The sequence below is a fragment of the Gambusia affinis genome, linkage group LG14 (assembly GCF_019740435.1).
Source record: "Gambusia affinis linkage group LG14, SWU_Gaff_1.0, whole genome shotgun sequence".
Taxonomy (NCBI): domain Eukaryota; kingdom Metazoa; phylum Chordata; class Actinopteri; order Cyprinodontiformes; family Poeciliidae; genus Gambusia; species Gambusia affinis.
Genome location: NC_057881.1, coordinates 9,480,212 through 9,508,177, shown reverse-complemented (window position 1 = coordinate 9,508,177; position 27,966 = coordinate 9,480,212). Strand labels below are relative to the sequence as shown.

The 27,966-nt window shown below is 37.4% G+C and overlaps 1 protein-coding gene and 1 long non-coding RNA gene across 2 annotated transcripts; one reads left to right on the top strand and one right to left on the bottom strand.

Annotated features, from left to right (window-relative positions):
• Positions 1-37: 37 nt before the first annotated feature.
• On the bottom strand, positions 38-27,783 carry chrna11 (cholinergic receptor, nicotinic, alpha 11). Its single transcript, XM_044138880.1, has 10 exons — positions 27,675-27,783; positions 25,112-25,251; positions 23,891-23,935; positions 22,077-22,186; positions 21,908-21,987; positions 18,453-18,620; positions 18,178-18,372; positions 11,573-11,659; positions 9,378-9,487; positions 38-6,227 (listed from the first exon to the last, which is right to left on the bottom strand). The coding sequence occupies exons 1-10, from the start codon at positions 27,724-27,726 to the stop codon at positions 5,505-5,507; spliced, it is 1,710 nt and encodes a 569-aa protein (XP_043994815.1). The 5' UTR covers positions 27,727-27,783; the 3' UTR covers positions 38-5,504.
• Positions 22,011-27,733, top strand: LOC122843814. The gene is made up of 3 exons (XR_006372780.1): positions 22,011-22,206; positions 27,078-27,481; positions 27,630-27,733. It is a non-coding gene; the product is annotated as an uncharacterized LOC122843814 (long non-coding RNA).
• Positions 27,784-27,966: the final 183 nt, after the last annotated feature.

The following is a 27,966-nucleotide window of genomic DNA, read 5'->3' as shown; positions in this document are numbered from 1 at the left end:
GAAAAACGAGAATATTTTATTTTCTCTGTACAGATGTGAGTGTCAGCGTGTGCTCAAAGGAGAGTTACCTTTAACAAACCCTCAGGCAGGAAGTTTACTTTTTCCCTGCTTGTGGAATTGAGTTAGAAGAAGAGACAGAAAGACAGCAGAAGAAGAGACATACTCTTCACTTTGAAGCGAGACGGAGACAGGAATGTAGCTAACATAGCTGGCCTTTAAGGTAAGAGCCAGAGTTAATCCATCCATATTGTCCGTGAGATTGGGTAGTGATGTTCAGCGAGAACAACCAGAGATCATTCTTTCAGAAGCAATGCAAGTTATCGATTAATTATTCATTTAAAGTTGATAAATCAACAAACAATTAATTGATAGGTGGTCATTTTCTTTACAACCTGAGTTTTCTCTTGTATCAAGAGGGTTGAACACCTGTCCAAAACATGAAGGGCTAAATTTGCTGAATTAAAAGAAAACATCATTAGAATAAGCTTTCTCACATTAATAAACTTAGACATATTTATAAAATATAAAAAAAAAATAGGAACCTCTAAGTTGCTAAACAGGAAAATAAAAGATAAAAAGAACATAATATGTGAAATACTTAATCCCCCATGAACAGAGAAGTACAGAATCAGTACTTTTGTGAAGTGCCGTCTGTCACTGCTCTAGATTGAAGGAAAGTTAAAACTTCACTCCATAAAGTGCATTAACTCACCAGCCCTCGAAATCTTCCAATCGTTACATTTTTTTTTTTTTTTTTTGCGTTATTCGGCCCGTTTTTTTCTATCATCCCACCTGTTCCTTCATTTAAAATTTGTCATTTTCGAATGAGAAGTTGCTACGCAGCTAGGCTGAACGAGCGCTATTAAGGTTAAACTCAAGGAGCGTGTTGATTTCAAAGCAGAACTGTATAAACAGTGTTATATCGGACACTTGTTGGACCATTTCTCTTTCCCGTTCTGCTGTAGCTCCGCCATCTTTAATCCTGTAACAACGGCTCCGGTTAAGGATTACCATGCGCCCTCTGCTGGATGGCGTCCAAACTACTACACTTTTAAGTCAATAATTCCTCAAAATATATTAAAAAATACTGGTTATAAGTAAAATAAAACAGCAGTGTAACACAACACTTTAATTTGCAGATTATTTCACTAGAACTTTTTCATTAATATTAAGGAATTATTGACTTAAAACTAGTTCATATTTGTTGCTTGTAGCTTGTAAGTTAGTTTTGTCCTATTTCAAGTGTACTAAGATATTTGGACTAGACCAAAAATACTTGGTAAGATTATTGTGTTTTTGTAGTGCAGAAGTTCATTTTAGCCACTTTAATCTGCGATGAAATCAGGTTACACTTGGAATGGTTGTTGGACCATGAATGGACCGATAAATTGAGAGTTTCCTTCACTTTGACAGATTGAAGTATAACTAATAATACTGCAGACTTTGCAGCTACATCCTGCCATCATTCATGGACAAGACACCAAGATACACAATCTCACGCTCATGAGCTTGGGTTTGATCTGGGAACGCATATTTAGAAAAACAATCTCCAGATAATCTTTCAAAGTCTCCCAACAAAATGCTTCAGGGGGACATAATTGTGTCCAGGGATGGATGATATGGACAAAGTTTTATCAAGATATTTGGTAGTACTATTGGGATAACAATAAACATGACAATACTATTTATTTTTTGTTTTTGACGGGCAAAGCAATAAAAAAAAATCCTGAAAACACGCCGCTCTTAGAAATCATAGCCATTTTTAATACATGTCTTCAGGACATAAGTCACAAATAAGTGTGATATGCATTACTAAAATGCACACGGCATTTGCATTTACTCATATTTTCACGTGTATTCTTATTTATTGATCTCACTGGTGGAGAAAATGGTAAAAATAGAAATTACAACAATTTGAACAGCTTTGAGGGAGTTGAAACATTGATTGAAATTTATTGTGAAAACAAGAACTCAAACTTTTTATAAGAAATTTAACACAATAAGGAATAAAACAATACGATAAATGCCCCACAACTAGTTGTAGCTTTTCTCCAGGTTCACAAAATGAATGCAGATTTAACTCGAAACTCCGAATGTTCCTTCAACAACTTCACAACTGAGCCTCCTCAATCGCCTGCAACTTCTAGCTTAAACATTCCCAGGAAAACTACAAAAATATTCATGGATTTCTTAGATAAATCAAAGTGGCAATAAATGTGGATATATGTCGCTAGATCCAATGAAAACCCCAAACAGCAAATCTATCCAACACCAATAAACACAGCCCGTGAGGCCAAGCGCTGAGATTTATTTTCCTCCTGTCATAACATGATTAGAAGCTCATTAATAAGCCACACATTGCACTGGTCATGTTTTCCTATTAGGATGAATGGAGCCGCTCTTGTTTTATTCCCAATCAGTCCCACATACATCATCCAGCTGCTGTAAAAACTCTCCAGAGCATCAGATGTAAATTAATCTGCAGCTGAAACGTTGAGGGACGTTGGCTGATACTGCGATACGCAGCATTTCTGTTCACTATTTAATCAAATAAAACTGGATTTGTTGATGTAACAAAAATATTTCTCATAATGCCAATCTCTAGTTTTAAAAGTTTTTCTTGTTTTGCTTTGTTTGCTTCTTCTATAACAATTAGATTTTGTATCTTTGCTGGCAGTTTGATGGTAGGTTATTTAGTGACTTGTACACTTTGGGAATACAATATAAAAGAAATACAGGTCAGCTGTTTACTTCTTCTGAGATTATTGTTTTATTTTAAGCAGAATCTCTTTTTTTCTTATTGGAAACTGATATTCAGTAACCCTTAACATTAAAATCAAGTTAGTTTTTTGACACATCAACCTGAAGATGTACAATCCTTGTAAAACAGGAAGAAAAAACTGATTCCTCTTGATAAAAAAAAAAATCACTTGATTAGCTGATTGAAACACCAGGAAGTAACTGCTGCTGCCCATTAACCTGAGGCATTAAGGAAATTATTAACATTGTGAAATATTTGGGACAGCTGCCAATTTTCCCAGGAGGAGATAAACCAAAAAGCTTCATCACAAAGTCTTCAGGCCTCAGCTGAAGGTTGAAATTACATAATAACAGTACAAGCCAAGAGAAAAGCCTCTTCTCTATAAAAATAATGGTAGCATGACTTTGTGAACAAAAGGACTACAGAAACAAGGTTGTTTTGACAGATGAGAACAAACAGGATAGCAGCAATGATCCTAAACGCAGCAGCAAATCTTCCCCAGAATGAGAGAAAGAGAAGAGTTATGGTGCTGCAGCGGACGAGCCAAAATCCAGACCTGAAGCTGATTGAAATGCTGCGCTGAGGCCTTGAGGGAGAAACAAATGTCTGCAAATCTTAATGTACTGAAGCAACTTTGTTGTGAAGAGAGGGTCAAGATTCCTGCAGCGTTTTTGACAAACAGCTTTTAAATTTTTTAAAACAATAATCTGGAATTTGTTGAAGTTAGACTTCAATGTTTTTAGAACTAGATACAGAACAATAGGCAGATAGAAAAAAAAAAAAAGACGAGTAAATTTATGCCAGAAAACTCCAGAAAATTTTTAGATTGTCGGTAAATTTCTAGAAAAACTTGGAAATTTCTCAGTGTTTCCTAGAATATTTCCAACTTTTCAAGGTCAGAAATGTCCAAGTTTTATATAAGAGAATTTCTGAGATTAATAACAAACTTGCATATCAACTTTAAGATACTTTAAAATCTTAATTTTAGCTGCATGAATTTAAGACTTTTAAAAACCTGTTTAGAGTTGCTTTGGTACCATAATAGATGAAAGACTAACCAACATTTTGACAGGTAATGACAACACTTGGAAACATCTAATGCTTCAATTGTTGATTTTTATTTTTTGCTGCCTTGTTGCTGAAATGTTCTGTACAAATAAAATTGAATTGATTGATTGACTAAAGACGTTTTAGCCCTACAAAGTACTGACACATAGGTCTGAAAACAAATCCAAAACTAGAGTCTCACTGAAATTCCTCTGAGTTGAAGGTTGTAACTGGATAAAATGTGAAGTTCGAGATGTAGGAATACCTTTACAAGCCACTGTAGTACAAATAAAAACTAGGGTGGGATTGTCTAATAAATACACATTGTTACCACATTAATATTTCTGAATTAAGCCCAGCTAAAATGATGTTTTTATTCAAATTGCCAGCAGAGAGACTTGCTATATTTTGTTTAAAATCCCTGTAAGAATGTTGTGGTGTTGATTTGCGCTCTTACATTCTCTAAATTTCATGAAAATATATTGAAATTAAACCAGTCAGAGGAAATTAACAGGACCCTGCTCCTCTACATTCAATGATCTCATCCTCTTCCTTCTGCCTCTGGTGTCCTTTAAGAGCCCTGACCTCCTGCCTGAGTTATTAAACCTTTAATATGAAATCCAATGAGTTTCGTTGGTCCGTTATGACCTGCCAGATGCAGTTAGGTAACCGGTGCATGAATTTTCATCGGTCTCCACAGTGGCGCAGCGACGGGCCGCTGCATTGTTGATGAGCGGCTAATTCGAGTTTCCGGGTCGGGACGAGCGCCGCACACAGAGAGGAGCCGCTGAGGAGCGTTCTGATTGGCAATCGCCTCACAGAGATAAGGTCTCGGAGATTCAAAGTGGCTCACAAGCAGAGATGGGAGTTCATCTTTGAGAAGCTTGTTAGTCTGGAGGATTATCCAAAGCCTTTCAATTTGACTGTCATTAGCCGAAATGTGATTGAATAATAGATGAGTTCCTGTGCGATGCGACGCTCTTGATCTTCGGTCATCTTTTGTGCATCCGAGCATCAAGCAGCTTCTCAAAACTCTGCCTGCCTCAGGTTCCCAGAGGGACAGTGTCTGTCCTTCACGTCTGCTCTTTGTTTTGTGTCCTTGTAAAAGCCTCTTCTTCTCTCATCACTTTAGAGTGATGCGGTATTTTCTCCACCTGTGGGACTAACAGGCTGTCTCCCCTATCTGAAGAAATGAAACAGTCACATATCCGTCTCTTTTATCTGTCGCTTCCTATCTGTCTGTCTCTTCTTCCTCTTTTATTCCCACAGTCTTCCCTGACATCAGACCGTCATTACCTCAGGATGCATTAGCGTCCTTGTCAGACTCATATTTCCCTTGAATTTTAAACAAAAGTCCTTTTCAAATCGGCCTCAAAAACCAATTTCACCTTGTCAAGAATCTGATAAAGCACCCTGCACTCTAATTTCATTTAAACTTCACCCCGTATTCCCTTCATCATCTGTTTTCTTCTTTTTTGGTTACAAAACAGAATCTATTGCAAAGAAAACCATTAGTTTCTTTCCATTCCCCCAGATCCTTGCAATCACAAATCACAGCGCTTACAGTTTGCTGGAAATCGTGTTTCCCTGGATCAGAGCCCGTTCCGTTCTACATACCATATTTAATTTTCTCCAAAACATTCCTTTGCATGTGTGTGTGTGTTTTGTGTTTTTTTCTTCCTGTTCACCCCCGCCCTCAAACAAAATCCTTAGAAACAGCTTCCACAAAGTTTGGAGCCGACATGAGGATGGAGATGGTGCAGATGATGTTGAAGACGCTAAACGCCACCAGGCACAGGCGATCGATCACAGCGCCCGCAAATTTCCACTGGTCAGCCATGCTCTCGGTCTCGTCCTGCTCTCTGAAACGGTCTGCCATGTAGCGCACCTCCTCCAGGATGGCCTGCAGCTGCGGGTCGCCCATCACAGATGTTGAGCACCCTCCTGGTCCCCCACCAAAACCTCCGCCACTAGAGACAGTGCTGGGACACCCCACTGTGTCCATGTTGGGAGTTGGAGGCGGAGGGGAGCTGCAGAACTGCGACGGCAGGTGAGGAGGCGGACTTCCTGCCACCCGTGGAGGTCCTACGGAGATGTTATTCCTCTGGACGGGTTCCGACAGAACTGATGAGTCCTCGATGCTCGGGAAGCCCATGTAGAGAAGGTTCCCGTTGTTGTTGGCGCTGCTTTGCAGGTGAGGGTGTCCCGCGTGGAGCGGCCCCGTCTGGAGAGGCGTCAGGTTCTGCGGGTGCAGCGGGTGGAGGGTTGGGTCGGGAGGGTTGGGAATGCTGCCGCTCTGTGATCCTGAGGAGCAGCGGCGTAGGTGTGGGGCGCATGGCGGTCGCTCTGGATCGTCGTTCTCCCCGGGCCGCTTCATCCTCAAGAACCAGGCGACCCACTGCAGCAAAACGAGACGCACCTGCAGGAGAAAAAATAAACACTGAGATACAACCACCCTTACAATACTACTCTCCTGAAAAAATATAATCAGCGTGATCTATTATGCTTCCTTGAACAGGTTAGGATAAGTCTTTGGATTATAAAAAACATGTTCATTAAATGTTTTGGCATGAAATCATTCTTGGATAATCAAGTTTCAGTCCGCTCAGTTCTGCAGACTTCTTGTTATTTAAAATCCAAATAACACCGAGTTGCTGGCCATGCCCCCTGCTCAATGTTTACACTCGCATGCGAAAATGGCTGCAAACAGATGCACAATTATGCAAACATACATCTTTCAAAAACAGAAAGTTGTATGTATGAGCCTCCTGCACAAACAACAAGAATGCAGCGAGTTGTTCTGAATTGTAAGTCAACAACAAAACACTTGTCTCTTCTAGCAGCCATTAAGTAGCAATAAAACCAGCTGACCAAATGTGCTGGAGCTCCGCTTGGGTTGCTGGGCAACAGGGCAGGGCTTGACTGGGGTTGCTAGGCGACGGCGCAGTGCCCATTGATTGTGACTGAACATTTGGGAGGTTCTAGTCAAAACATACGTGAAGATTTGTACAACTATTAATTAAATTAAGGGGAGTGAATAAAAAATGTACGCCAGATTTTTATTCATACTCCATTGCTTTGTGTTTTTCTAGCAAATGAAATGCAAACTGTGGTCTTTGTAAGGATTGGGTTTCTCTGTGTATTTATTTAGGTTTCTGTGTTCTGTTGCGTCTCTGTGTTGTCCCGTCTGTCCCTTGATTGTTTACACCTGTCCCTTGTTTCCCTAGATTGTCTCCGTGTGTATTTAATCCCAGCTGTGTTCCCTGCTCCTTGTCGGATCCTCGTCTCATGTCTGCCTACCGTATGCCGCTGGTGGTCATATGATTTACCAGTTGCTACCAGATTCAGAACTTTTGTGATGCCTGGATTATTGTGTTTATCATTAAATCATCGTCACTGCTCAACCATCTGGGTCCGCTGCTTCATCCTCACCACCTACAACTACCACATCATGATCGTCTTAACAGGAAAAATGTGAACATTTTCAAAGACAATCAATACTTTTGAAGAATTGACTGTAACATCAATTGATAAGGTATTATAAATATACTCAAATCATTTCTTCTTGATGCTCTCAGAGCTCCAACGAAGCTGTTCTAAAAGCCTGCTTGGTTTCAGATGCCGACTGTTTCCAGCGTTGTGGTTTGTTTCATTCTGCAGCAGTTTTGTCTCGGTTTCAAGTGTTGGTTGGTAAAAATGCCCGAGGCAAAAAAAAAGGAAAAAGACTTTATTTTTTCTGTATGCCTTTGCTAGATTATCAACAGAGACTCTCAGTTACTTTCAAATGTAGCCTTACATTCAAATTGTGGACTCACTGAGATAGACGACTGTGTGATTACCGTTTTATTGCCCTTATGTGCTTGCAGAGCAGTGTTTCAGTGAGCTACAGCATTAGATAAAAACAGCACAAATTGGTTCGGATTTAAAACTTCTGTTCCACTCATCCTCTCCAACCCTTTATGAAGAAAAAAAAAAAAAGACCGAGCCTTTCATTCCTGAAAGGGCAGAGTGACCCAGCAGCATCCAGATGGGAGTCTGGATGCTAAATGAGAGCTAATGTCCAAGTGACTGCTCAATTAGTGTCTGCAGAACATCTTTGGAAGTCAACTGATGTTGTTTTAGTGTAGCGTTCTAATTATGAAGTGTGCTAATCTGAAGCTCATCAATTAGTTTGCTAATTGGGCATCGCATTGTCAACACAGGCCATTCATCAACTGAACGTCCTTGCAATATGTCAATGCGTAAAGCACCTGCTTGCACAAGCAGTCAGCAAACTTGTCCACATATCAATAATTGAAGGTTCTTCTTTTTGCAGGTAAAGCAGAAAAAAGTTAATCCATGCTTTTAAATATGCCTGAATTTCACACTACCCATCCACATCTCAATTTCTACTATAAATTATCCATGTCAGAACAAACTTTCTTCATAAAGGCATTTTTTTTTTCAGCATTGAGCAGAAGGTAAGAAAAATAGAAGTAGGGAGTGAGTCAAACCGAGTACACCCACATATCCAGAGTGCTTTGAAAAGCACTCCTGTTGTAGTCTGCGGTGAGGCATTTGATGAACATGCTACTGAAGACTGCCACTGCTGGATGAGTCACTGCCGATGAAGTCAGCGAATAAAAAGAGAAACTGGCATCGCAGCATACGATGGATACGCTAACGAAGGGATGAAGCGAAAGCGAAACTGAGCTGGGCAGAATACGAGAATAACAAAAGTAAGATTACTACTCATCATGTTTTTAAAGAGAAAACATGATGAAAATACAGCTCTGGAAAAAATTAAGAGACAACTGAAAATGATCAGTTTCTCTGATTTTGCGTTTTATAGGCATATCAGGGTTTCCCCAAGTGTATTATAAGCCTGGCAGGCCACCAGGCTTTACTTGTGCCCTCACCAGGCTAAGCATTGCTTATTTTTTGAAGTCTTTTAACGAAATGTTTGCATTTTTTAAGGCTTTATAGTTGGTGCTCAGGTGTGTAATTGTCAAGTGATATTTTCAAATTTCATGTCAACTTTAAATATTTTTTAACTCAAAAACACGACAGGCTGCCGGATGAATGACTGCCCTCGCACCCACCGGACTTAACGAGTTTTCTGAGGGAAACCTTGAATATGTTTGAGTAAAATTAACATTGTTCTTTTATTCTAGGAACTACTGACAACATGTCTCTGAAATTCCAAGCAAAAATGTCGTATTTATTTGCAGAAAATGAGAAACAGTAAAAATAACTAAAAAGATGAAAAGAAATAATGCAAAGAAAACAAGTTAATATTCACTTAGAAACAATAATACTAATGTTTTAACTCAGAAAGAGTTCAGAAATCAATATTTGGTGGAATAACCAGGAGGTTTTCAATGGGGTTCAGTGCAGTGGTTTCTTCATTTTTTCCAAAACTGTACGTTCAAATCAAAATCAAATCAAACTTTATTTGTATAGCACATTTCAGCAGCAAGGCATTTCAAAGTGCTTTACATCAAATCAAACACAAAAACACAATGCAACACAGAATCAACAATAAAAACACAACATCAATAAAAACACTTTACGTTATAAAGTGTCTTACCCATTTCGGCATGTGCCCTCCATTTGGATCGTGGTGATGATACTGTAAAACCACAACGGTGGCAACGACTGACATCCCAACGATGATCATTATGCTGGCAAAGTACTGACCTGAGGAGGAGGAGAAAGCAGTGAAATACTTCATTTTCAATTCAGAGCATCAGGAAAAACATCCACAAGGTTAACATCTCAGTCATTCGCCTTCATGTTACTGGAGTTTTCTGTAAAGTTTATTTCTCTCCAAGCAATGTGAGGTCAACGATTAAATACTTAAAACATATTCACATTCTCAAGAGGAGAATCAATTCAAAATAAAAGATTTTTTCAAGGTAACTGAGGTTTGATGGCATCGTTACGGCCCTCCTCACTCGTTCTGTTCATGTCAGCAAAATCAAACAGATTAAGATGAGAGCAGTTTGTCTTTATACAAGAAAAATGCTGAGAACAGCACTTTGAGGATTTTTCTGAAGCTTTTAAACACAAGGTGCTTTGTCTTCAGGGCGAGATTTGCATCTGTTTCTGGCTGAAGTTTGTCCTCTCTTTAATTTTCTGCACTGTGGCCACAATAAATTTAGCCCCTTAAATTTCAGGGTGAGCAGGTGGCTTGTGTAAATTCAGCTTTTTTTTTTTTAGGTTATAATTCTTAGCGCTGCTTCCTTGTAGCTGTACGTTATGACAGCATAAAATGTCCTTACAGTAGCATATAGGTGTGATAAATAAGCTCTCTGTTGTAAACCTGACTAGCTGTGAGTGACTGTGTTGCTCAACTGGACAATGGGTTTGCTAAAAATGACCAGAACAAACAAATATTAGTTTACTGGTTTAAAGGAGAGGCAATTTTGGGGGGAAAAGACTAAAACCAAAAAGCGACGTGGCATGAATTTGTACCTTTTGATAAAGCAAAACAGGAAGAAGAGAGAGAAGATTAAATGGATTTCACTGAGAGAGGGATAATGTACTGAATTGATTTGCTTTATTTAAATTAAATTCGAATGTAATTAAGGGTTTGACTGATTGAATGTGACTCTAAGCTGATTGTACAGTGCTGCAGTGAACTTTGGTTGGGAAAAGTTTGAACATATTGAAACAAAAATGAGTGAAATCTTGAGAAGAGATGATAGAATGATAAATGGGATGAAAATTGTGGGATGCAGGGCTGGGCGATGTGGACTTAAAGTTTAATAAGAATTATTTATTACTTCCTTCTTAGGTAAGTGTATGACACAAACACAAGTACTGCTCTTGGAAAACACCAATTTGTAATGAGATTCTTCACATAAAGTCACATGAATACGTGTTATTTGCCTCACATTAATCATATTTTCAAATTTATTCATATTTATTGATGCTTTGATTGAAAAAAAAAAACAGTTAAGAAAATAGTAAAACTAACAATGACAACATTACAAACGGTTTCAAACATCATTAATTGGAATTTATTATGACCATAATAAATCTAAATTGTTGTCATAAGAAATTTCTCACGATAAATAATAAACGATTCAATAAATATCCAGCTCTACTGGTGAAAGAGAACACTGAAAAAACAAAATCTGAAATATTTTTGATCTAGTTTCTAGTGCAAATATCTGCACTTGAAATAAGACAAAACTAACTTTCCAGTAAGATATAGGAGATTGTTTTAAGTCAATAATTCCTTAACATAAATTTTAAAATACTGGCTCTATTCTCACTTATAGCAAGACATTTTCACCAGTGAAACTAGAACTTTTCTTTTCCTTTTTACACTTTTAAATTAGAGGGATAAAATGGTTAAATAAAGATTGATGATGAGGATGGTACAGAAGAATCAAAAGATTAATTAGGATGAAACGGCATCATAGAGAGGAAGTAGAAGGATGAAGAAGGCTGATGTAATAAGGCAAGGATGATGAATTGGATGAAATTACTTCACAAAATGAAATAAGAAAGATGAAAGCGACACAGGATGAAAACGTGGGACAGAAAAGCTTCGTAAAGAGAGACAACACTCATGATGGATGGAGATTCTCTTTTAGCATAAAAAAAAAGGTTTTCTGTCTTTTTCTTTCAGTCTGCCAAACCACATAAGCCTGGAAAGGGATACCAACTCCTAATTATGATCTTTAAATGCTGATTTAGTGGAATGTTTTGACTAGACCTCATTAATATTTTATTTAAATTTACATAAAAATAAAAAACCTGGTCTCCACGTACCTATGAGCGGGACGGAGTCCGACGTGGCGGGCATTATCTCAGCCACCAGCAGCATGAAAACAGTGAGCGACAGCAGAACGGTGATACCTGCAGACATACACACACACACACACACACACACACACACACACACACACACAGATTGTCTCTGAGGCTTTAGCTACGTTTTGTTAGGCAGTCGATACTGTGGTTAGATTCCCCTGTGCGTTCAGTGTTTTGATAAACGGTTAAGGCTCATGATGGGATCTGGTCGATTTATGTAAATTACACTCTAAAGCCCCGACACTGAATCACCCCCAACCCGGACGCTCTGCATCTCCACAGCCAAAACAGCAGAAAAAACTCGTCTCACACTGCTGGGAAAAACACCTCATGCTCTTCATTTATCCACCTCCACATCATTTATGGTCCAGATTTAATTTAAGCAGTGCTTTGCTGGCATAACTGTCTCCAATCTGAACATTCAATTAAGCCCCAGAGTTTAGAGGTGAAATATGAGTGCTTTAAGGCTGTTAGGTGAAATAAAAATGCTTCCTTTATGTTTAATTTTCTCCTGTTAAAAGGACGGTCCTTTAACCCTGAGCGCTCAGTCCTGATGTCGCTTCACCATCAGCAGTGACCAGAGTTCAGTAACAAATTTTCCAGGTGGATAAATTGTCCCAAACATTATTGCGATAAACGATAATGTTGTTTAGAGACCATCTTGCATTATTAGTGACGCAATAATGCAACAACACATTTTTTAAAGATCAATAAACTTTAAATTCTAATGAACATTTAACGCTGGAAGAGGAAAATATTTCAAATATCCAAAACAAATAAACAAAATCAAGAAATAAAATGGACTATGACGTCTCTCCAAACAAAATTGTTCTTAAAGTTTTGTCTGGCAAGACAAAAGCACCAAACTGAAACTTGTCATCCAATTTTTGGTAAAAAGAAAAGGAGAAAAGAGAAAAATTATAAATAATGCAAATGAAAATGATTGAGCTTGCTTCAATTTAACATGCGATTAATTTATTTAGCAAAAAATACAACAAATGTAATGAAGTAGGAGTAAAAAAGTATTTGGTAAAAGATTAAAATTAAGTACTGAGTAACTCATCAGAGGAGTAATAATTTAATATTTAAAAATTACACCATAAGATGGATCAAAATATGAAGTTATGCTGAAATGGCAATTTAAATGTAAAAATTAAAATAAGTCATAAATAAAAACACAGTAACAAAATAAGACTAAAAAAGACATTTTTTTCAAAATCAGATTCTTTCAATTATTAACTTAATAAACTTTAACACAAACTGCAGGTTTGTGTCTCTGTGTGGTGAATGTTTGGTTAAAATATGTTTGTTTTTCATTCTAATGGGTAGAAAATCCAGAAATTTTACTCAAGAGTGGCGATACTTCATAATAAAATTAATCAAGTAAAAGTAAAAACTACACTGTAGTAGAAATCCTCCCAAAAGTATCTATATTTTTCAAAAGTTACTCTAGCAAATGTAACAGAGTAAATGTACTCAACTCTGGAAGTGACAGTCTTGTATTTTCCTTGAAGTCAGTCCGTGCGCCTTCCTCCAGAATCAATTCACTAGCCTTAATTACATCAATAGGTTAATTGGCCGCATGTGTGAGGCTTTTTTCTCCCTCCTTGCTGTATAATCCATCGTGTATTGAGGTTGAGGAAATGTTTTGACAAAGCTGCCGTGGCTTCCCTCCCAGTTTCCTCCCACTCAGACTGGAGGCAAACAGCATTTTTAAAAATATATTATCATCCATTTAGATTACAGAGTGAGAGGACGGAGAGACACGAGTGAAAATAAGGCTGCTGCTCGCAGATTTTCTGAGGTTTCCTTTAAGGGGACGTTCAAGTAGCTTTTAGGTAAATTCAGTGAAACAAAATGAGCCAATTAGTATTGAGAGACCCACAAAGGAGTGGCTGAGAACTGAGAGTGTTTGATATGTGCTTTCTCAAAAGGCTGAAGCTTTCTTACATGTCATTATTTCTGCTCTTTAAAATCGAGATAATAGTCTCGAGTCTTTATTGCTCAGACGACATGACTGTCAGATCCTAAAAGAGGGTGATAGTGAAATTAAAATTTAATTTTGCAGCACTTCTTTCTTTACAGTCAGCCTTGCCAGTCCTTCGTTTCTTCCTTCGTCTGTCCTCCATCACCTTTTTCTAATTCTTCTCTCGACTTTTTTTTCTTTGCCTTCTTCCCACACCCGCCGCCGCTCTCTGTTTGTAGTTATCCAGTAATCCCTCTACTCTCTCATCTTCTCCCCCTCCCAGTTTGCCTCCTTTGTGCCTCATGATAATCTCCTGAGCCTCTCCTGTGCCTTCACTCTGAGATATTTCACAATGTTTCACTTTAAAAGACGGCCTACTTTCAGAAGTTCAGTCTGAAGGTAGTGAAGTCAGAGATTTGATCTGTTTATAGGACTTTCCTCTTGGATGAAACAGATTGTTCTGAAGTTACACTGCTTCAGTTTCTTCATTTGTCTGTCTTGGCTCGACATTTTGTATTTCTGGGCCAGCACTGATTAAACCATCAAAGTATGAGATACAATTGGGGCAACAAAATACTGTGTAGAAGTTTTAACTAAGGGACTTATGACTCTTTGAAGGGAACTGAATCTTCAGGATCTGTTCACTTTAAAGAGTCATTAAAAAGAAAGTGGTTTGAACATTAACTTTTTCAAAGAAGAAACCAATTTATACCCAATACAGTTTTTACAATTCACAAAAATGTAGAATTATTTGTACAAATGCAACCACAGTATGTTCTTGCAGAAATAATAGCTATATATTCTCATAAAGTACAACATTTTAAAATATATATGTCAAACCTAGGTTATTCTTTAAGACAAGTTTTGTGTGCATTAGTAACATTTTAGGGTTCTTTGTGATTTAGAAGCATAAGAATGAAAAAATTGACTTCAGAGAACAGATCACCAGGATTGTTAAAAAGACACATTTTTGAAAATGTACTTTTTTCAAAGGACAAGCCATGTTATCACTAATGCAGTTTTTGAAATTCACAAAAATTTTAATTTATCTGTATTAGGTCAAATTTAGATTTATTCAAATACAACCAATTTAGAAGCATAAAGGAAGAAAACAAATCGACTGGAGCTGCTTTAGCAGAAACAAAAATCCTCTTCTGCACCGTTAAATATAAAAAATATCCACCCATTTCTATCAATTGTATCAATAATCTTAAATGAAATGAAAATAATAGTTTTGATGTGTGTGCCGAACATTATAAAGAAGCTAAGTTGTAAAAACCAAAGAGCAGCTCTCGCTAACTGGAACTCAAATTCTAACGTTCACGACAAAAGAATCAAATCGTTCGTGACACGTCAATATTTATAACCCACACAAACACCAAAAAAAACTAGAGAATTACAAGAAATACTAGTTAATAAGTATAAATATATACGTTGTCCAGTGGTTATGGCCATAAATAGTGAATAAAAGTCAACGACATGGCAGCAAGAATGAATTTCGGTAGGTTAACATGTTGAAGACGATTCGCTGAAGAGACCCAGATCGAACCTTGAAGCAGACAGGCTGCAGCAGTAGAGGACAACACAGCGTGGCCCTCCTGTCAGCTGAGACAAGGAGGCTACAGTTCCCATCGTTTCACCAACACTGGACTGGAAAAGTGGTGCTAAGTCTCATGAGTCTCAATGTCCAAGAATCCTGGACAAATGAAAACATGGAACTCCCTTCCTTCGTCTTAAACGTAAATGTAACCAATACTAGAGATTTTTAAAAAGCCTTGTTTAATTAAGAGTTATAATTGTACATTTATGAGTCCATATGCTATGTTACTAATGCTATATAAATGTGTGGACCCGAGGAAGAGCAGGCATTGTCACGACGATGGCTAATGGGAGCCCAAATAAACAAAAAAATACAAACGTCAGCTGAGACATTCAGAAAGTAGGGCGAGAAGTTGGTGAAAGCAACATGAGAACATTATACCACCTGCTGCTGCTGATATAATGATGTGAGGATCGTTACCTGGCTTACTTTGGGCTCCAGCTAATAACCGAGCACTGTTTAAATTTCACAGCCTGCCTGTGAAATTAGAAAATTGCTTTCTAAAACAATTTACTGGATTAATTGTGATTAATCGACTACTGAAATAATCGTCAACTAATTTAAGAATTCATTAATCGTTAACTTTAGTATACAGACTCAAAAATATGCCATTTTCTGAAAAGACAGGCATTTTAGGCAATAAAACGTTTCTTTTCTCTTTAGCTGTAGTCTAATGGGCAGCAGGTAACAATCCACCAGAACAATTTCAGGAAGTGGAAAAATGTCAGACTTACATCACGGATGTGCAGCAAACAAACATGCTGAAATTACATGAAGAGGAATATCACTGATAAATCTTTGCCAGGAGGAAATAAGAAAGCTCTGAGTGCAAAAAGATGTTCAACCAAGCACAATCAAAGCAAACCTAATAAAGTGGCCGGAAAACTTATGTGTCTCTCTGTAACACATTATTTAATTTTATAAACCTAACACCTGTTCTGAACGTGAAAGACTCTTCCTGAATGTTTATGATATTTGGTAAATAATGACACATTTAATGCAAAGTTGTACTAAAAGTTACATTAAAAATCAGTTAAAATGGCCAACTTTGCATTATTTGTCATAATTCTGACTTTAAAGTCAGAAATCTTTTTTTTTTTTCAGTGGCACTAATTCTCTTCCGTATTGTTAAATACAGAAGGGGAAAAAAAAACTAATAAAAATACTTAAAACAGAAAATGTATTTGGAAACATAAGCATAACAGTTGCTGCTAATGCCAGGAGTCGGTGTTGGATTTGCACATTTGACAACATAAAATGGTGGATTTATAAAAACAGCAACAAAAAAAAAAAGAAAAGAAAACTGAACAATTTTCTAAAGTAGTTCCCTGAAATAAACATCTTTGACAGCAGCGTAGCAGCTCCACTCCAAGTGGAAAAACAACATTACGATACTCTGGCAACTTTACAACTACCTGGATTCTTCACAAACTCATGAAACTCACGTTGGGTAAATCAGAATGTTTTTGACGTTATGACTCAAGGGAAAAAGGTTGTATTCACAAACACTAAAACTTTCTTCAAGTCAGAGATTTGGAGATACTGTTCTGCTGCAAAATCAAGTCAGAAATCATAGAAGAAGAATAAGTTTCGCCATAACTTCTTCACTTTATTTTTTGCAGTGCTGATTATTTTGTGAATTTTATTCACAAAAACATCGAGCTGCAATTATGCTGCAAACACATCAGATTAATTACAGAGGGTTTTTGATCTCACAAATTTTTTTAAATATTTTTATTTTTTGTGGCTAAGTTTTTCTGTTTTGTTTTGCAGATGTTTATTTAATAATCAACTTGAGCAAAGAGACAAGGCTGACAGGATGCAGCAATCTAATCAGAACCAGTCTCGGCACGTCAGACAAAATCAAAACTTTTGCTTGTCTTGTGCTTATTATGAACAACTCACACAGCTGTCTTTAACCAGGATATGGCAGCAAGATGTCTGAGAAAAAAAACAACATATTTTCACACCTGCTAGTCGTTTTTCTGATAACTTTAAAAACAGCGTAATAGGAGTAAAACAAAATTACATAAAATATTGTAACATGTCTTGGTCAACTTAACATCTTAAACTCCAAAATAGACAAACATTTTACAAGACAACTCTGGCTTTAACAAAAACAGACTTTTTGCAGGAATATAAACGGTTTTCTCTTCATGGGAAGCTAACCTAACCCGTCTTTAAGCTATTACTCAAATCTAACGATCTTCTAATTCTCTTAATGATTCTCTCAGCAGCTTCATTCCTCCTGGTGGAGCTGTTCAAGAATAATGGCTTATTATTAAATAATTTATTTAAAAACATGTACATGAAGTGAATCAAACGTCTGAGCACAAATATAATTGTACTAAACTTTAGCCGTGGCACTGATATGCACAGATAGTTATGACAAAGATGTGTTATCAATTAAAATCAAAACCTGCTGGTATGGCATTCATTAAAAGAAAAGGTTACTCTACAATCCTTCCCAAATAAATTGTTTGTGGTTAGTTCTTTTTGCCAAAATGTTTTATTTTTGAGCTACTACAAAGTTTAAACTAGCAAGTTTCTTAATTTTTCAGTTTTTTCCCCCCGAGAACTAGAAGAAAACCAGTAATTGGTACTAGCTAATAAAAGCCTGATGAGTGAACCTCTCACTTAAACCTTTGTCAAGATAAATGGCTGAAAAATGAAAATAAAAGGATTGCTGCAATGTTAAGGCCCCTTTATCCAAATGGGTAAACACCTGACTTGTATTTCATGAACTCTAGCTGGAAAAGTTTTCAGGAATGATGGGTTATTGTTAAATAATTAATTTAAAAACATGTACATGAAGTGAATCAAATGTCTGAACACAAACATAATTGTGCCACATTTTAGCCGTGATGCTAAAATGTGCATTGTTTTTGTTACTTTGTGTTTGTGTTGCCTCTTTGTTTGCACCTTCCTGGAGTTAAAGTCTCACAGTTGGAGTAAAACCAAGCAGCTTCACCGTCAAGCCCGCTCTGATCCACTCACCCAGTGAAATCTTCTCTCCAGAGTCAGCTGGCAGCACGAAAATCAGCAGGGTCATGGAGGAAAGCAGCACGCAAGGGATGAGCAGGTTCAGGGCGTAGTAGAGCGTCCGCCTCCGGATCGTGATCACGAACGTCACGTCTGGGTACGGCTCCTTGCAGCAGTCGTAGAAAACCTCATTTCTGGTGCCAGGAACACCTAAAGGAGTCCAATCAGAGAAACTTACTCAGATTATTCATGAGTAAAGGTTTTTCGGATGTTTTTTTTCCCCTTCTTACCAATTAAGTCCCACTCTCCGTTGGGCATGTATCCCGAGATGTCAGCCTCGGTCATCTGGAGGTCCAGCAGCCAGCCGTCATACGTCCAGGAGCCAAACTTTAACTCGCATTTCTGAATGTCGAATGGGAACCAGCGCACGTCCACGTTGCACGTGCTCATAAAGATTCCTGCAGAGACAGACGAAGACGCATTTGAGGATCAGACGAGCTCTGCAGCCCGGCCAATAGCAGAAGTGCAAAGTGTTTACAGTTTGAAACTTAGAAAGAAGCCTGAAGAAAAGAAAGCTGACTAGATAACAAACTGCCTCCCATCAAAGGCATGTCTGTGTCTTTTCTCTGCTTGTCAGATTCTCTCTTCTCCGCTCTGCCGGCACACAGCTGCTAGCTGAGCATCAACAGAATACAAACATTCACAGCACCGCTGAAAAAACTAGATTACAGTCACTGCCCTAATGAGATTGCCCCCTTTTGTCATGCAAAATAAATGCCCTCACATGTATGAATCAGCACAGCGCTCTTCCCAGGGTGTTATCCCTGGGAATCACAATGATCCACACAGTGGTTTTCTGGCAAAATGAAGCTCTTAATGTACTTAAAGGACAAAATTAATCAGGCCTGTTAAGACATCCTCTCTCTCTCTCTCACACACACACACACACACAAACAAAATGTCATGGAAGCCTTGCAGCTAACAGAGAAATTCATTGTGAGCCTGTCGACATGCAAATCAGCTCTCAGAAGAAGTTAGCAAGCTGACTTCTAGTTTGAGAGCATGTAGAGGTTAATCTCTCATTTATAGTATGAAATTATTTTCATGCACTTTTTGCTCTGGAAAAATTGGTTCTTGCACTTGCTTCATGGGGGTGAAATTGTTTTTAGCAATCACATTATTGGGAACCAGAAGGAAAAAAACATAAGAATTTGTTACTATTCAATTTCCTTGCAAGCATTAGAAGACGTCGTAGTGGTAGGTATTGTTGTATTCCCATCATGATCCCTGATTAGGAAGTAATTCCTTCATTTAGTACCACTTTACAATTTTTCATATTATTAATAGTAGTAGTAGTAGTAGTGGTAATAATGCAATGCAATGCAGGATGAAAAAGTCTATGACTGCCGACTCCTGCAGATTTTCCAGCACTTAGACAAATATAATTATTTTCTGATTACATTGATCAGTAAATTGTTTGTCTTATACAGTAAAAGATTAAATCTTTCACTTGCTTTATCTGGACAAAATCATATATTAGTCATATGAATCTAAAAAAAATCCCATACAACACAAAAATGCAACTGATCTCTTCAGTTTTCTGCTTCTCCTTCAGCTCTGTTTTTTTTTTTTTTTCTTCAACGTCTCTCAAAATTTCTCAAGGCTCCTGGGTTTTTCTTTTGTCAATGTCACAGAGAAAATGCTGCCCTTAAAATACAGCAGAAATCACTTGCATCGGAGGCCTTGAAATAAGATTGCCTCATTGTAAATGCCACACAGTGGAGATAAGAGCTGAAACTTTCTGCATCTTTTGTCTGAAATGTCATTAATCAGAGCAAAGCAGTCACAAGCTGGCATGCAGGAAAAATCTGATTATCTGCTAATATTTTGTTTTAGGAAAACACAAACCTCATTATTGGTAGGTGGCAAAATCCTTAAAATATTTAGAAAAATACAATGAATAAATCTAGTCATTAGGGGGGATAATCTGTAACTTATAGGGAATGACTATTTCTACTTAAAGTCTTGATACTTTTCAACAAACTCCACACGTTTACAAGGTTGGAGGATAGAAAAGCTCTGCATGTAGATAGCATCTAAAAAAAGACTAGTACCTAAGACAGACTTCATGCTTTGAAGCAGTTCTCAAATAGTGAGCTTTGAAGATTTTTTTGATTTTTTTTATCTCTCTTACCATCCAGCTCACAGCGCGTGGGAGCAAGATAAATATGAGCCCTCGTCCAGCCTGATAGCCAGTGGCTACAAGAAGTAGACCTTGTGCCACGTTTTTTGATAAGATAAAGAAAACAGAAAGTCATAGAAACTCAAAATAACTTAAAAAAACTAAATAAAAAACACATATGATAGTAATTTTTCACTAGTGATTTCACTAAAGCAACACGGTTTGTTTTCCTCAACTGAATAAATTACCTCTAATGTAATATGAGATAATGCTACTGCAATAAAAGATTAATTAATTTTTGTAAGTTTTATCCATATTTATAAGCTATTTAATTAGATTTGGCATACTTGTAGCATTTTATTTACTGTCAATAAGACCCTCAGTAGCAGCTCTCAGTAGATTTATATCTTTGTTAAGGCCATCAAAAACCTCTCCACTTACTTTTCCACACCTGAGTTTTTTCTTTAAATGCCCTCTTTACTGAATCTGAACTAAACCTCAGCAAAGAGGAGACATACATAGAGGCTCAGCAGCAATGATTCAATAAATCTGGTCCATAAGCTGAATGATGTCCATGACTTATACTGTAGTGGGTAATTGAAGCTCTAACTCCCAGCTGCACAATGGGATTCACTCTAAGGCTCTTTTAATCTGGGAGGGCCTGAGAAAATACAAAGCAAAGACCCAAGAAACCCCGAGGGAGTCGTCACCTTCACAGAAGTGTAGGAGAGCCTGTCGTAAGGTTTAGAAATAAGGAGAAAGAAGTGAACGCTGTAGGCAGTTTATACTCGCAAATGTTGTTTTTCTATCAATGAAATATTCATGTCAAATGTATAAACAAGAGGGCATGAAGAGAGTGCAGAATGAGCTGCTGCACCTCCGGGAAATGAGGTATCAGACAGCCATGATGAAAGAGGGGACTTAGACAATTTAAATTATATATAGAACAGAAAATTGGAAAAGTATTCATAGGACTTCACCTTTTCCACATTTTGTCACGTTGTTACCACAAACATCAATGTATTTATTTATGACAGACCACCGCAAAGCAGTTTATAATTGTGAAGAAGAAGGAAAAATAATACAGCTTTTCAGAAAAATGGTTATAGTAACATACAGTCGCCCACAAGAGTCAACAAAATGCAAAAATCACAATACAACAACACAGCAAAAGCCACAACAGAAGCTATACTAAAACGGAAGTTATGCTAGCATGCTTATCATAGCTTCCGTTTCAGCATAAATTCGGTTTTAGCAAAATATTCACTTTTAGTATAAATTTGGCTTTAGTAAAAATCTTGTTTTAACATTAATTACATTTTAGCATAATTTTATTTTCGGCATAACTTCCACTTTAGCAAAATCATACTTTAGCAAAAACGGCTTCGTATAACTTCCGGTTTAGCTCAAATTCAGTAGCATAGCTTCCGCTTTAGCATATATTCCATTTTAACATAAATTGGGCCTTAGCGTTGCTAAACCTTTCTGTTTGGCTTTTGTTTTTGCGTTTTGTAATTAATAATTTTTGAAAAAAGAAATATGAATGCAGAACAAGAATCCAACCTGGAGGGAGATACTTTGCAAAGCCGCTGGAGTTTACCAGAATGTTGGTCTTAAAGGTGGAGTCGAAGTCATCATCTGCACTGAGGGAGGAGGACATGGGAGACAAGTGTCACCACCTACTGGTGTGCTTCTCTGTATCGGAGGTGTTTACTGTGTTCAGGTGTTTTACCTGTTGTAGAGCAGAATATCTGGAGTCCAGACCTGATCTGTGGTGAAGCGGAGGTTTTTCACGCCAGGGTGGTCGCTCTGGTTCCACTGCAGGTAGTGGTCGTACCAACTCTTTAAACCAACACAGACAGGTAAGATGATGTGGCCCAGCAGATTCACAGGAAAGACACTTTATCTTCAGTTCCAGATGAACAGAAATAGATTAGTACCAAAGTACTCTCCCCTGCCAGGAAGGAAAGTGTTGCAGGCACTTTTAAAAAGTTGACATTATGCAATAGCAACACAGTGAGTTGCTACAAATATTTGCAAAGACTGCCGCATACAGTCTTCTTCAGAACATACTAACTTAACAAATAGGAAACATCTCTTTGTGTCTCTTTTGATTAAATAGCATGTTTTTAGTTCAACTGTATTAATTGCTGATGTTAATTTCCACCAGGAGACTCTTACAGTCATGATAAAAAAACAATGTACACTCTCTATTAATTCATTAAAGTTATTATTATTATTATTATTATAAAATGATATAGTCTTTATCATGATCTAAAATAAAAAACGCGAACTTCTAATTTAATACACTTGATAAATTGATCACCAGCAGGTGTGATTACCTCTGATGGTCGCATGTTTTTGCTGTCAACAGTGCATTTTTCCAATGTCCTTACAACAAATTTTGCTGCATTGAATCAACATTTAAAGAGTTCAATTTAACACTGTACACAAATCTATTTGGTCCTTGTCAAAATGGGTGTTAATTTAACTTTATCTGTGCCACATTCTACTCTATCTGCTGTTGCATCGGCTCTGAAGAAGAGTCAATAAACTTTCACACTGTATGTTTGATGCTGAATTTTAAGAATCTAAATTATCGTAAAATCATCAACTGTCCAATTAATGTCAAGTATTTCTCAAGAAAAACCTCTTACAGGGTGAAAACATAAAAAGAAAGTTTCAAATCTTCCTAGGAGAGAATCTCCCAGAAAATTTACAACAAAGTCAAGTTGGTGCAATACCCCCCAAAAGTTACATTTCTAAGTATTCTGGCCACAGTAAGTTTGTGAAATATTAAAGTTCTGGGTATTTTTATTTAAAAACAAATCCCAGAAGTTGTCTGAATGGTAGAGGGATGATGATTTCAAGATTTTTCATAGCCAGAAGACTTAAGTACATTGAATTGACTATGAGGTCCTGTGTGGGACAAAGTTTTCTTTCAAATGTAACTCTATTTGTCAAACAGCTGAAGCTTAGCTTGGCAAATCTAGAGCAAAATGGCTGAACAAGAAAAGAGCAGCGGCGATGGAATGAGCCAGAAAAAGGTAGTGGATCCTTGAGAGAAATATGTAGAAACCGATATTTGCAAACCTACATGAACTGAAGCAACGGTATGAAGAACGGTGGATAATAATCCCTCCACAATGATGTGAGAGACTTAAAGTCAGACAGAAAAACAGTTTTTGAAGGTATGTGTTCACTTGTCTTTCAGACAGCTTTTCTTAGTAAAACCTGTTGAGTGTTTTAATGATTTCAGAACCCATAAAATACCAGATTCTTTTTTTTTTTGTCCAAACTTTGAAAGAAGGTGTAAAACCTTTTTACTATGAACACATTTGCTCAGTTGAATTAAGGTGTCGCCTTTAATTTTCTTTTGAACAAGCAATCATTTAACCCTACTGGTATTTCTAAAGACATTTTTCTTGGTTCTAAATTTAGATTACAGAGAGTCTTGTGACCTTAATTGGGTGCTAGACATTATATAAAGTGGTTCATAAAACATACACACCCAGAACGCCAGAAAGTCAAACACCTAGTCCTTACCATCTGAAGCCACATGTTGGAGGTTAACACCTGGTTCTTCTCATCCTGAAACATATTTAAACATATTTAATTAATTTAATTGGCCTTAAAAATGTAATAAAAAGTGAATTTGGAGGCAGATAAATATAAAATATTTAAAAAAAAGAAAGTTAAGAATGTTGCATTTTCAGGCTTTATATGATTTATCTATCTGATGGTTGTAACCACATCATGAAGAATTAAGAAAATACGTTAGCACAGTTAACATATTGTGGTTGTATAACTACTTTCTGTTCTTTAATCGGTTATGGTGTGTGATAGAGGTGCCTGGAAAATCAAGTCATAGAAAATCAAGAGGGAAGTAAAAGTTGAACTGCTGTTATCTGTGCAAGAAGAAATAAAAGTCCGAAGAACCCATTGATGTTTCAGCACTGAAAATATTAAGGTGTTGTTCTTGATATTCCTTAACTGAGGAAAACAAAAATAAAGCATTTTCTCAGTGTAACCAGGAGTCCAACAATCTGTGAGATCAAGTTAGCTGAAAAAAGAGCCAAACCTTCCTCCTTGTTCAAATACAGAAATTTATCGTATAGTCAGGACTTTATGTTTTTTAAGGAGTTCTGTTTGAGTTAAATTTTCACAACATATAAAGGGGGTTAAATGTTTAAAAAAAAAAACAACAACAACAAAAAAGCTGAATTTCACCTGCATGGAGGTGATTGGAGATTTCACTTAATAAATGAGAACCAAAACAGCGAAAATGAAATAAATGGGACAGAGAACAGAACCCAGTGGAACGCCATGATTAAGACACAGGGTAACTGAAGATGATTTACAGGTTGACTTAGCTACAGCAATACTTAATAAACCAAACCATAGCTGTAACAGATATGACAGCCCAACATTTTAGTGTCCAGAGTAAGATGGCCGTGGATCTGAGCACCTCTGCACGAGTAATTAGAGATTCTGAGGAGAACCAATTCAATAAAGGGAGCTTGACAAATCTAAAGATGGTTTTTAAAAGGGCAAATTGCATTTTTAATGATGCTCGGACGTGACCCGAGGTCAGTGAACAATGAATTACTGACGGACCAATGACATAAAAGACTGCTTTCAACTGCAGAGAGGGATTAAGATCAAAAGCACATGATGATGGACTAATATGGCCTGACAGTTCAGAGAGATTAGTACCGGTAACATAAATAGAGAAAAACCAATCAATAACAGTTCGTATGCACATACCACGTCCATGATCTGAATCAAACTGAGGGTGAAGAAGACCGTCAGAGGATGGGAGTCATTCCCCACTGGCCGCTCCATCCGGTTGTAGTCTTTCAGGAGGTTTTTCAGCAGGTTCCTCTGGTGAGGCCCCTGCAAAGACACTAAATAAAACAACAAAACAAGACTTACATCTGAGAAAAATGATCACATGTGATCAAGCCCGATAAAATCACAAAGGTTATTCCAGCCCTGAAGGAAATCCTTAACTAGTAAAATGGGTTTGTGATTACATAACTCCTGCAGGCGAAAGTCATCAATGTCAGATCAGAACATTTAATTAAGAGAAAATTAATACTTTTACATATAAAATCAATTTTAGGGAAATGTGACTTAAGTGAAAAGTTAATGGGGTGAAACAAGTTGTGTAATTGAAAAATTTGTTCATTTTTATATCACTTTCAGCCACACTTGTATTTACATTTTTTGTCTCCTAATGAGACGTGATGTCTTGCTCTTCACTCAGAATAAATCATCCAACAGTTATAACAGATTAGTATAATCCAGTGGGAAATTAAAGAGAGAATTAAAAAAAGACACAGAGACAATCCTCAATGAACCAATTAAAAATGCTAACAAACTATTTCAGGGCAAAAGTGGCTTAAACTAATGTATAATGACTAGGTTGGCTTCAAAGGTTTGGCGGTCGAATGCAAATGAAACGCGTAATTAAATATGTAAAGATTATTTTTGCATAATTTCTAGTAAGTTTTTTCCACATTTAGTAAACCCTCCAGAGAGTTTTCTCTCTCATTCAGGGTTATAGAGATCCTGACGCTCTGAAATATTGAATATTATGAAACAGTAGCAGAACCATGCAAGTAGTTTTTATGAGATGCTCCTCAGGTTTTAGTGGGACAAATGTTTCTTAGAGCCATAAAATCTCAAAACTGGAAATAATGAGCCATGAATCAAACATAATTGCACTTTTCAAAGTAGAAAACTCTCTCTAGAAGGATCTCTGACAACAAAAAACTTCTAAAAACAAAGAAAGTTTAGATAAGGTAATGTTGTATATAAGAAAAAACAACCATAGTATAAAGTTATAGATAGATAGATAGATAGATAGATAGATAGATAGATAGATAGATAGATAGATAGATAGATAGATAGATAGATAGATAGATAGATAGATAGATAGATAGATAGATAGATAGATAGATAGATAGATAGATAGATAGATAGATAGATAGATAGATAGATAGATAGATAGATAGATAGATAGATAGATAGATAGATAGATAGATAGATAGATAGATAGATAGATAGATAGGAAAACAAGGTGGTAGAAGCATGATGCTGTGGGGTTGCTTTTTTTTAGCAGGGAGGAAAGTAGATAAAGTTGCCGGCAACCCATCAGATTGACACAATTTGTTGTCCTTTTTAGTGAACAACACAACAGAGTTTAACAGGAAAAACCTGTTTTTAAGTCTTATTGGCTACAAAATCTACACCAAATAGATAAATACCAAAAAGATCTCAAGTTTTTGCTGACTTTTTTCTACTATTTCCTTAAGACTTCATTTTCATACACTGCTCAGTGTTCAAGTAGCTTTCTTAAAAAAATAGACACTTGTTATTCCATCCACGTTTTATTAATTCCCATGCACATACTTAAAAAGTTCTGCTAAAGTCGAACACAGACTGCACAGAAGAAGAGAAAAAGCAACTGAACTCGGGAGAAAACCGTATAACAACAAGACAGAGTAGGATTAATATTATTGCACTTCTCCATAGTGCTGTGAAAAAGGAGAAACGACGGCAATGTGAGTCAGAGAAACACCAGGCAGCTGGCTTTAAAGCTCCTCAGAGTGAAAGAAGCAGCAGCTCTGGATTCATCATAGTGTTTCTCTTTCTGCAGCAGCACAGTCTGAAACTTTTACCTTCCTGTCCTCCTGTCTTTCATGTCGTTCTGGTTTTTCATCTACAGCCTGACTATCTCGCTCTCGCTCGTCGCCTGTGGGGAAAGTTCACCCCATCTGCCTCTCAGCTCTGTCATCCGCCGTCAGCCCAAAACCTATTCAGCTTCCCGGCTGCAGCAACAGGGAGGCGAGATGCAAGATGCTGATCTGTATGTGTCGTTAAACTGATGGGCTTCTTCTGCAGGGGGGTTACCTTGATCTGAGCGCAGATTTGGACAGAAGGAAAATGTTGGAGTAATGAAATATTCTGACAACTCGGATCGTTTTGCCTGCTGCATCTGTCATCGCGATGTCAATCTGCCTGGTTAAAAAAAAAAAGCCATCCAGAGGCAGAACATATGTCTCCAGACAAACCAAACAAGAACACATTAATCTAAAAGAAACCCATGGATGTAAATACACAAGCAAACAGGTGAGCAATACTCTCACTTTTCTCTCCCTACAATGTTTGTTTCCCTTTATAATTCCTATCAGATGAAGCCAAAAAAAAAAAAAAAGAAGAAAAAAGAAAAATAGCACCCCTTTCCCGACTGTATTCCTATTAAATGCCACTGCTGCAGCCAGAATCCTGAATGAACGAGGAGAAGAGATGAAGTCAAGCTCACCGTTGATCAAAGCGGAGAGTCCAGAGAGGAGAAGAGCCACAGAGTGCCACATCCTGGTCGGGAACAACCGGAGGGAGAAGAAAACGGAGAAGCTCTCGATGTCAGAGGAGAAGGGGATGGAGAGAGGATGGAGATGTGAGCGGAGCTCCGCATCCAGTCGGCATCAGATGGGAGCAGCGTGAGCATGTGCTCGCTGGAGGAAGAGGAGGAGGAGGAGGCGATGGAGGAAGAGGGGGAGGAGGAGATGGGAGCTGAGAGCTCTGTCTGCCTCTCAGGGGAGGTGGGTCTAAAA